Below are 11,578 nucleotides of genomic sequence, written 5' to 3' on the forward strand. Positions count from 1 at the left end.
AAGTTCCTGTCCGACAAATTAAGATCAGAATCAGCAGATATAAAGGAAAGTTTGTTTATACCTTTTTGCGACTTTATGCTATCATGAATTTTTTTTTTCCTTCACATCGACAAGAATAATATTGCTTTCAGCATTTTGAGACAAATTTAGGCATTATTTTGTAGTGGAGTATCCTCTGTATGTGAGCTATGGTACAGGTTGTGATAAGCTGTATGTCTATGTTGATTTCTCTTTATTATGTCAGGCCATTAGATGACTTCCTTCATTTTGTACTGTAGCATTACATCTGGAAACATGTACTTATTGGAAATCTTTCCCACATCTCCAACTGGAAATGGGTTATTGAAAGATGGCACTGAAAGTATCAGTACGAAACCTATGAACAAGAAACCTGCACTAGACAATGTACTTGATTTAAGAATGTGCAGTTGCAAGAAAAAGGATGTGGGGAAGGTGCAGCTGCAGAAGGGCTCAGCTTCCATGTACTGAGGCATGTGGATGTGATATTGGGTGCACGAATGTACCTTCAGCCTATTCAGTAGGTGATTATGATGATTATTAGACTCTATATCACGATGACACTATATTATATGTTAGGAGGTCTTGTACCTGTAGATGGAGACAAGACATTTTTCTTTTTGCTAGGTAAATTACAACACGATGCTTACATTAATGTGGTACAAGGTTCCTGTATGCAGTCCTTATGGTCAACCAATTGAACAAAATTTGTTGGTATTACCTGTGGTCTGGATCTTATCGGGAAAGTTATTACTATCATTACATACTGTGATTCATCATAAAATGTCAACTTGGTTCAGTTACTACATTACATCTTTTACTTTCTTCTCCATATTCATATTTTTACAAAACTATAACTGCATATATTTCTTGCCATTAATTATCTACAGTATATGTTTTAATGAGTCTTTTGATTTAAATTGGTATTGATCTTACATAAGCTCTCATTCTGCTATATGGCATTTGTCGAAACTGGAGATTCAGAGGCTAATGTCATAGTAATTGTAATTGTTCTTGAATCAGATGAACGTTCTATTTCTCTTGATGCTTCAGAGTTTAATTGCGAATGTAATGAATGGTTGAACTCAACAGCCCTTTATTTGTGGTGGCTGATGAATCTGTGAAGATTCAGTAGCTGTCCCAGTTATTACGATGTCCATTTTTATAGTGGTTATTTGTGCACTTATTGAAACTAGATATTCTCAGGCTAATGTTATTATAGCAGTTGTAAGTGATGTTGGATTGGATATACTTGCTCTTTCTCCTGTGCCCACTGTTACGTAATCAATGAAAGAATTTTTATAATATGTTGCACAACCACTCTTTCTCTTTTATTTGATGTTTATTTCATCAAATGTAAAACATACAAGAGTTTGAGTAAGATAATTTATTTTAAACCTTATACTACTAACTAAAATTCCACTCAACCCAGGCAAAGCAAGGTTGCTTTGCTAAAGTATTGCTGCTCCCCACGATTCCATTCTGCTTCGTAGCTTGATGCTTCAGAGGATTACTGGTGAAGGTGAAGAACGATTGAATTAAGCATACTTACTTTCATTTGTGGTGGCTGATGTGGTTGTTGTCATTGTAGATTCTGTAGAAGTCACAGTTGTATCACTGCTAGTTGTTATGGGGGTTACTGTTGCACTTGTAGAAACTAGAGATTCCGATGTTAATGTCGTCATATTAGTTGATTCCGAGGTTAATGTCGTCATATTAGTTGTAGGTGTTCTTGAATTTGAGGCACCACTTGTAGTTTCTGAAGAAAATGAGGTTGAGACTCCAGAAGTTGAATCACCAAACTCTGCCCTCTCTTGGTCGTCCATCAGTTCAGCACCCATGACAGCTTTTGGAAATACACACAGACGAATGTACATAATAGAAAAAGGGAAAGTCATTTGAAACATTTAGTTTTTTGAAAAATGTACTTGCTTCTACATGTCACAGGTAATGGGATCTGGTAATTAACTGCAAGGAAATATCAACATAATACTTACAACAAAGGAATGTCCTTATAAAGAATATTCAAAAGTATGTATGGTTGATGTTATTCTATTCATAGTAATGATAATAATAATGATCGGATTATGGAGGACTGAAATTAATAATGCTAATTGAAATTAATAACAAAGTACATTATGTAGAAATGCAGTGGATTCCAGGGGAACAAATTGGTCATTGCAACTCAAAAACGATGGTTATACAATCACTGTAAGACAAACAACTACTTACTATTGGCAGAGGGAATAAACAATACTAAAAAGAAATATTTTAGAAGCAGTGAATGAAGTAGAATGTTATTAAACCAAGGAAGTGGTTCGAATTGAATATTATGACAAGCATAAAAAATACATAATGTTGAAGTAATTATATTTATTGCTCAAATTGTGAGATACTTTTTCTTTATACTAATACTGATTTAATTCGAAACTTTCTTCCATCTATTTTATCTATTACATTTAAAAATGGCTTACTTTTACTTGTGTCATCTAACTCATATATTAATATATCACGTACAAACTTTGAAGGGACATTTTATAACGAGTTTGAAACAGAAAAGATGAACGATAGAATACCTAATATCAGAAGTAGATTTGTTGGTAAAAAAACAAATACACAGAAACATCAAGAACCTTCCAAGTGTCAAGATAAAACTAAGGTTTTACAGTGCATAAATTTCTTGTAGTGATGGCACATTATTTGATTTAACCAAAATAATGTGCAATAAAAAGGGTTAATAAATTCTATCAATTGATTTGTGAGACTGACAGCGTCACTAATATTATTAAATGATTTTCTTACCTTCTTTCTGATTATCTAATTTTAATTTTGACCTGGTTATAAAGTGCAGTACATTTGCCCCAAAACGCATTTGTGACAGTTTATAAGAAATCTATAGATTTTTTGTTTCATTCCACATAAACATTTACATGTTCATACCATGTTTGATGAAGGTGATGGCTGATGTATTCGGCTCAGTGTTTTCCCAATTCAAAACTGAATAATTGCTGTAGAAACAGCTAAACATCCCTGTGGATTAAAACATAATTTATTAATAGTGAAAAATAAGATACCATATCTTCTAAATACATTTCAGCATTAAATATGCTTCTTCATATGAACTCTTATACTTTCTCTTAATAACCACATTCACAGAAACAAGAGATGGCTCCTTTAGAATCTTATGGCAGAATAAACTGAGCACTATAAGTTTTTTTTTTTTTCTATGATTCATTTATCATTCACATTTTTCCCATTTATCATAGATTCTCCCTCCTCCTTGACATTCCTTCATATTAACTAACACCCTAACCTTTTTACAAAACTGTTGTCTGAAAACCTGCTATTTAATGTAAGCAGGCTCTTCCGGGAAAATTGCACTCCCAAGAAGTATATCCAGCTGATGCAAATTAGATGTATCTTGACCTATTGATTCAGTCCTAAAAGGATATTTATGCGAGTCCAGTTTTTTCTATTTACTTTTGATTTTACCTTTTAAATAAAATTGGTGTTAACACCTATGTATCAATGTGTCATTAATTGAGAGAGAGAGAGAGAGAGAGAGAGAGAGAGAGAGAGAGAGAGAGAGAGAGAGAGAGAGAGAGAGAGATTTGAAACCAAAGTTGAAGGATACGAAAGCACTATTAACCCAAAGAACAAGAGCAGAAAGGGCTATGATAAATCAGCTGTGAATCCGTTAATATGTCAGAGCACATTTCATAAGTCCTATCAAACCAACTGCCTACGGTGGCTCCTTGAACTAAAACCCAGCTCACCTTTTACCACATATTCAAACCACCATGATAAAGGTTCTAGGTGCACCCAAGATATCTTCTCTTTAGAATTGGGTTCGACAATGAGAGGTGGGAAGCCTTCATTTCTAAATCAACCAAAATACCTTCCAATGCAACCAATGAATTCAAGCCGTTTTGAACTAATTCGAAGGACTCTTGCCGTACACATATCAACATCCATTGTCACTACATCTGAAATCTTCAATGAGAAACTCTACTACAATTATGTAATGTAATTCAGGGAAGAACAAGGCAACATGGATGTTATACAGTACAGTAGTAACATGGTGACATACCTATTGCTTTTGATATAACAGCCATAATCTTTATACAGGGTACCCGTGGTGATGAATAATGAGATTATCAACCTGTTCTCCTACAACTGCAACAGTTCTCAAGTCTATTTACTCCCATATCTAAATTTAGCTGACCTGACCAGAAGTTGACATTTGGCACACCTTTGTACAGCTGTACTTTTAGTCACCCACTGACCTGGTGACAAGAATTTGGTCAATTTTCTGTTGATGTGTATGGGCCGGACTTTGTTACTGCTTTGTTTGCTTTTCTTGAAAATCTTTTTAGTGATTTTGTATATACTTTCATTCACATTCAGCAAATTTCCTAATTTCTTTCACTTTCAAGAGTTCAAAGTGTAGTTCTTGGCTTCGGAGTTTTTTAGGCAATGAGATACAGACGGGAAATAAGACTCATTTCAGCATTACTCACGTTGCCTAACAATTACTGAAATAGAAATTAATTCTAATTTAAGAACTAATTAATAACTTCTAAATTTCCTTAAACATTATAGTTGTGTTTATAATGCAACGCATATGCAATATTTCCATCCTATGTTCAAATTATTACAAATATTGGCTTCAAATAGAATTGCTATCATTCAGTCGGCTTGTTTCACAACCATTTTCTCTCCTGAAGCTAAACATGTTTCCCCTTATCTTACGTTTTGTTATTGTACTTCCTCAATCAATATAATTCCAACTGACTTTCATATACACTTAGTAGAGTAGTGGCCAATTAAGCTTTAATATTGTTAACCTTATTTCACATATTTGTCTGATCCTCAGAGGACATGTGTGAGCACCTAACCTACAATTGCTTTCTGACAGGAAATACGTTCTCGCTAATGAACCGATCCGTCCTTTGTAACAATTTTCAATCGTTCAAAGTTTGTAGTTTGAATTACTTTAATTACACCCTCCATCGCAGTGTTGAGTATATACATATATGCACTGTATATATATATATATATATATATATATATATATATATATATATATATATATATATATATACACATTCATATATATACATATATATAACATATATATACACACAAGTATATATATACTGCATATATATATATATGCATATATATATATATATATATATATATATATATATATATATATATATATATATATATATATATATATAATCCTCATCCTCATCTGTTACTAGTCCACTGCAGAACAAAGGCCTCAGACATGTCCTTCCACTTGCGTCTGATTATGGTCTTTCTGTGCCAACCACACACGTAAACTTTCTTTTTTCGCCAATCCAAACTCTTCTCTTCCTTTCCCTGTTTCTTTTACAATTTCTAGGGTCCCATTTTGTTATTCTTAATTTTCATCTATTGTCTGTCATTCTCCTTATATGTCCTGCCCATGTCCATTTATTTTTTCTAGCATGTTGTTAGAATATCCTCTACTTTAGTTTGCTCCCGTGTCACTGTTGCTCCTTTTCTGTCTCTTAGTGTTAGTCCCATCATTTTTCGTTCCATAATTCTTCGAGTTGTAACTAGCTTATGTTCTAGGGTTTTAGTAAAGCTCCAAGTTACTGATGCATAAGTTAATACTGGCAGGACCATCGCATTAAATACTTTTCTTTTAAGAGGAAGTGGCATTTTAATTTTCCTATTCTCATTTTGTTTACCAAATGCTCGTCATCCCATGCTCATCCTTCTTTTAATTTAGGTCTCATGTCCTGGGGAAACACTTACTATCTGTCCTAAGTGGGTATATTAATTAACAATCTCTAAAAGTTCACTTGATTAAGACCGTTCATGAGCACAGCAAGTTAATGTTAATGTTAATGGAGTCCTATCAAATGAATTTCCAGTGAACAGCAAATTACTCCAAGAGAAAGTGTTGTTACCTATGTTGTTTATCCTCTTCATGGATTTTATAATGCGTAGAACAGTTGGAGATGGTGGAAAAGGATTGGACTGGATTGATAATAGGAAATAAGCTGACCTAGAGAATGTTGATGACGCTGTCCTTGTAAGCAAAACACCACAGGATTTGCAATGCTCGCTCACCCGAATGCGTGAAATATCACACGAAGTTGGGCTCAAGATAAATAGAAGAAAGACGGAGATGATGAAAACGGAATATGCAATAGATGAAATATCATTGGAAGGAGAAAGGATTAATGAAGTAGAATCATTTGATATTTGGGAACTATAATCTCTTATACAGGGTCTTTAGAATTGGAATTTAAGGAAAGATTGAAAAAAGCAAATCAGACAATGGCTTGGTTGAGTAAAATTTGGAAATCAAATCACCTGAAATTACATATAAAAATCATACTATATACCACTTCAGTGAGATTGGTGTTACTGTATGGACATGATCTGTCGTATGACAATGAAACAATCTCCAACTGATTTAGTAGAGCAAAGTAGAACAAAGCCCTCAGAAGAATATTGGAAGTTAAATGGCAGAACAGTATAAGAAAGGAAACTATAAGAGAGATTACTTAAGTACCCTATGTGGATGAGATCAGGGTATGCTCTTCGCACTCCTCAAGAGACATTAGTTCACCAAACATTTGACTGGGCTCTACCAGGTACGAGAAGAGTTGGAAGACCCACGCCCATATGGCTGAGGACTATGAAGCGGGAAGGAGATGCTGAATAGAGAAGAATTGAATTAAAAGCTCAGGATAGAGACGACTTGCGAAATCTAACTGAGGTCCTTTGCGTCCATAGGCGTAGGAGGAGATAATAATGATGATGATGAGAGGTTCAACCATATCTCTTATTTGTCGTCTCTGCATTTTCATTGAACATTATCTTAGTTTTACTCACATAAATTTTCAGTCTTACCTTTCTGCTTTCTCTATTCATATCTTCTATGATCTTTTGCATGATTCACTAAAAACAACATTTTACCAATCTAAATTTTTAAAAAACTTCTTTTATGCATGCTGTGAATAATTTAGGAGAGATAGGGGTCTCCCTGTTTAACTCCTTTCTGAATCACAATTATCTCACTTTCTTTAAGTAGTTTTAGGATTGCTGTACTTCCTGTATAGATATAATCAAGTGTTCTAAGATTAGATTCTTCCATTCCTTGTTTTTAAAGGGCTTTCATTACTGCTGAGGTTTTGACAGAATCAAAAGCTTTGCCATAGTCTGTACATGCCATACAAAGTGGTTTGTCATACACTGTTGATTTTTTTCATTAGCTGGTTAATTACATGGATATGGTCAGTTGTTGAATAGCCACTTCTAAAGCTTGTCTGCTCTCTTGGTTGATTAAAGTCTACCTGTCTTTCTATCCCGCGTGATATGATCTTTGTAAATATTTTGTATATTGCGGAGAGTAAACTTACTGGGTGGCAACTTTTGAGGTCTTTTGTCTCCATTTTTGTGAATTAGTATAATGATAAAGTTTTTCCCAGCTATAGGTATAGAGCATTCTTTCAGACATTTGGTGTAGAGTTCAGCGAGTTTTACTAATATTAAATCTCCTCCATTCATTATAATATCAATTGATAGGCCATCTTCTGCTGCTTTGCCTCTTTTCATGCATTTTAATCCTTTCTTTACTTCTACTGTTACGTCTGGTACCGACTCACGTGTTTCATTATTTCTATTGGTGAAGTTATTTCTTTTATCACTATTGTATAGCATTGTATAGAAATCCTTTGCTATTTTCATCAATCAATCTCTGTTGTGGATAATATTTCCCTTTTCATTCCCTACAGCAAACATTTTTTGGCACCCTGTTCCACGTCTTCTTTTCATCAATTTGATGCTTCTTCCTTTCTTTAGTATTTCCTCAATTTTGGTTTGATTGTGTTAACGAATGTCTTGAGTTTGCAATTTGTCTATTGTTTTGGATAGTTCTGTTAATTCTATTTCATCTCTTTTGGATTTTACCCTCATTTCCAATCTTTTCTTTGTTAGGTTTTTGGTGTTTTCTGACAGTTTTCTTTGATCTTGTTCAGGAACATTTCCACCTATTTCTTGAGCTGATTCCAATACAAATTTGGATAAATCACAGTAATTTCTTCTTTACACACACACACACACACGCACACACACATACACACACACACACACATATATATATATATATATATATATATATTTGTATACATATATAGGCTATATATATACACACAGATAGTTAGATATACAGATACATGTTTATAAAAAATAATTTTTTTTTCATCTGAAATGTGACTAAGGTACAAGACAAGATTTTCACATCTACCTAATCTCCTGGAATCACAACTAAATAAGATTGCTGTCGTAGCCTTTCGGAAATATCTCTGCCTTGCGATCTGCTGGACGAGGGTTCAAGACCAACTTAAGCTCGATAGTTCCTCGTAGTCTTTAGATCTACCGGGTGAGCCAGATCCTCCCTGGTCCTAGCTTGGGCAGTGATCAAAAGTATTTGTGGTCAGTCTCTAAGGCACTGCCCTGCTGGGACATTGTCACTGTCCCTTGCCTGTACCATTCAGGGGCAACCTTTAAACCAATTTTCCATAATTTCCATAATTAGGAGAGTTACCATAAATTTAAGACGTAATGATAATGACTCTCATTTCCTTATCTTCAAATTGATGTGTTTGTCGATTACACTCTACACCCTACCTAACCTTACCTGTAAAATTGTGTGAAAATCTATGACGATCATTCATCAGGATAATAATGTATATCAAAGCATAATATCAAATATTGGAAAAAGGTAATGTAATACATTTGCCTTTATTATTATTATAATTATTATTATTATAATTATTATTATTATTATTACTTGCTAAGCTACTACCCTATTTGAAAAGGCAAGATGCTATAAGCCTAAGGGCTCCAACAGGGAAAATAGCCCAGTGAGGAAAGGGAATGAGGAAATAAATAAAACATTTGAAGAACAGTAGTAAAATTAAAATAAATCTTTCATATATAAACTATATTTTCTTTTAAAGCAGGACGAAGAGAAATAAGATAGAATAGTGTGCCCGAGTGTATCCTCAAGCAAGAGAACTCTACCCCAAGAGAGTGGACGACCATGGCACACAGGCTATGGCAATACCCAAGATTTAAGAGCTGCTTACCATAGCTAAAGATTCTTTTTTACCCTTACCAAGAGGGAGGTAGCCACTGAAAATTTACAGTGCAGTAGTTAACCCCTTGAAAGAGGAAGAATTGTTTGGTAATCTGTGTTGTCTAGTGTATGGGGACAGAAGGGAATATGTAAAGAATAAGCCAGACTATTCGGTGTATGTGTAGGCAATCGAGAATAAGCCGTAATCAGAGAGAATGATCCAATGTAGTATTGTCTGGCCAGTCAAAGGACCAAATAACTCTCTAGCATTAGTATGTCAATGGGTGGCTAGTGCCCTGGCCAACCTACTACTACTTCTAAGGTATAACAAACATGCATATATCATTTTGCTTGCGAAGGATAAAATTGCAACCTATTGATAGACAAGACGAAAAGCAAAGTTATTGTTAAGAAAGAGTCCATCTTACCATTTTCCTGGAAGACAATACTGAAGGCTGTACACTCAGGTGTTTTAGCGCACACTATCCTACACATACCTGAAATTCAAAGGATTACATATGTTACCTCTGTATCGTAAAACTAATGTCGTGTATAACAGTAAACCCTTTACTATGAAATACACTTACACCAATTTAATTGGTGGGAATATCATGTCAATTTGCTTTTTATTAAACTTATTTTATAAGCATTTTGAAGTTGATAAAGGATTTAGAAAATGAAGTTTTGATTTTTGTTAATTTCTAAGGGAAGTGAACAGAAAAAGGTTACTGTACCAGACCTGATAAGGCAGTTTAGTCATGACTATCATATGGAGTACCTTCCCATCTAGTTACTGGCGATATTTTCCTTTTATTGTTTAACTTGATGATTATTCATAATTCGCCAGAAAAGCTGCAACATAACATAACTTCGATTGCAAACTTTGCCAGTTATGTGTTCTATGTAAACTCCATACCATTATGAACTTAAGCTTAATCATACACTATAAGTACCAATCATTCAGTATTACTTCTATCTCAGTTTTAAAAAATTAACTGTATTCGGCAAGCTGTGACATTCACCCTGACAAAAACTTATATTGGTGTAAAATCACCTGGAGCTTCTCTTTAGATTAGTAATATCAACTACCTCTATATGACCTTAACATCCTTTCAGAGTATCGCACATTACAAACATTTGACCTTCACCAGTACAAAAGATCCAAGTCTCAAATTCACCTTTCAATATCCGATTAATGCCAGAGTAAAATATATGCGATTTAAGGCTGCAACTGTCGTAACGGACAAAATTTAGCTCATTGTTATGTATCTACACTGTAATAACGACCAATATCGCCACCAATCGCCATGAGTCTTCACCCGCATTGGCCTAATCGTCTGCGTAAAAAAAAAAAAAAAAAAAAAAAAAAAAAAGCTTTATAGTTGCGTACATTAATCAGCTCATAACGATTGCCGCTCAGGTCGCATACCACCAGGCCGACAGACGCCATTTTGTCGCCATGGTGTTGCAAACAAGATTTTGTTTATTTTGGTTTCCCGAGCTATGCGGTTGAAGGCGATTATCGCCAAACTCGGCCATCATGATGGCTCTGGCCCTAAATCGCAGATGCGTGACTCAGACACAAGTAAACAAACAATTAAAATCGAGGAAGACATGACATATCATTCCAAGATTGATAGGTATAGAAAAGGTGATAAGATGTTGTTGACCTATCGTTAGTTTTAGTAACATAACGTTCATGGCTATCATAATATTCATATTTCTTTATCTCTTTAAAGTTCAAGCACTTCTCTGTAATTACTATAACATTTAATAACAACGACTAAAAACAAAACGTACTTTTAATTACTCAAATGTTTATCGGTTACTCACAGGTGGATGACTCATCAGTTGCTTGGTCATAGAGGACAGAATCCGTTAGTTTCCTTTCTATAAAGTGCTGGTACACTCTACCAGGAACAACTGTTTTGCAATTCACCAGTAAGATCAACATTAAAATGGTCCAGATCATCTTAATTGTGCCACTTCTTGGAAATTGGTGCAAAAATCCCATGGCCAATGAGCTTATCTGAAAGGCAAAAAAGTTTGGAAGTGAAAAGGAAATTATCTTGTATTTGCAAATATGTACATAAGAAAGAACACAGACCAGACATATACAGGAGATTTATCCCTCCACACACAAAAAAAAAAAAATATATATATATATATATATATATATATATATATATATATATATATATATATATATATATATATATATATATATAATGAACGGTCTTCTGATGACGTACTTGTAAAAGAAACCTTCTATGAATGTGTGTGTTTTTTTTCGAATCATTTAAGTACAAATGGAAAATATTTGGCCATTTGAATACCAATAAAATGTAGCACAGGTAAACATAAAAAAGACGCATGGGTTAAGGGAAAATATTCCAGTGGCGTATACAAATG

At 34.2% G+C, this 11,578-nt stretch overlaps 1 protein-coding gene across 1 annotated transcript; it reads right to left on the minus strand.

The window, feature by feature from the left end:
* Window positions 1-248: 248 nt before the first annotated feature.
* LOC137618426 (mucin-22-like) lies at window positions 249-11,166 on the minus strand. The gene is made up of 5 exons (XM_068348594.1): window positions 11,000-11,166; window positions 9,595-9,663; window positions 2,959-3,048; window positions 1,571-1,864; window positions 249-565 (listed from the first exon to the last, which is right to left on the minus strand). The coding sequence occupies exons 1-5, from the start codon at window positions 11,136-11,138 to the stop codon at window positions 249-251; spliced, it is 909 nt and encodes a 302-aa protein (XP_068204695.1). The 5' UTR covers window positions 11,139-11,166.
* Window positions 11,167-11,578: the final 412 nt, after the last annotated feature.

This window comes from Palaemon carinicauda, chromosome 24, assembly GCF_036898095.1.
Source record: "Palaemon carinicauda isolate YSFRI2023 chromosome 24, ASM3689809v2, whole genome shotgun sequence".
Classification (NCBI taxonomy): Eukaryota; Metazoa; Arthropoda; class Malacostraca; order Decapoda; family Palaemonidae; genus Palaemon; species Palaemon carinicauda.

Excerpts from the sequence above, each read along its gene's own strand:
- LOC137618426 (XM_068348594.1), bottom strand. The coding sequence starts at position 11,138 with ATGATCTGGACCATTTTAATGTTGATCTTACTGGTGAATTGCAAAACA. Across the intron at positions 3,049-9,594 it reads TATTGTCTTCCAGGAAAATG|GGATGTTTAGCTGTTTCTAC; the intron begins GTAAGATGGACT and ends TTTAATCCACAG. Across the intron at positions 1,865-2,958 it reads CATCACCTTCATCAAACATG|CTGTCATGGGTGCTGAACTG; the intron begins GTATGAACATGT and ends TATTTCCAAAAG.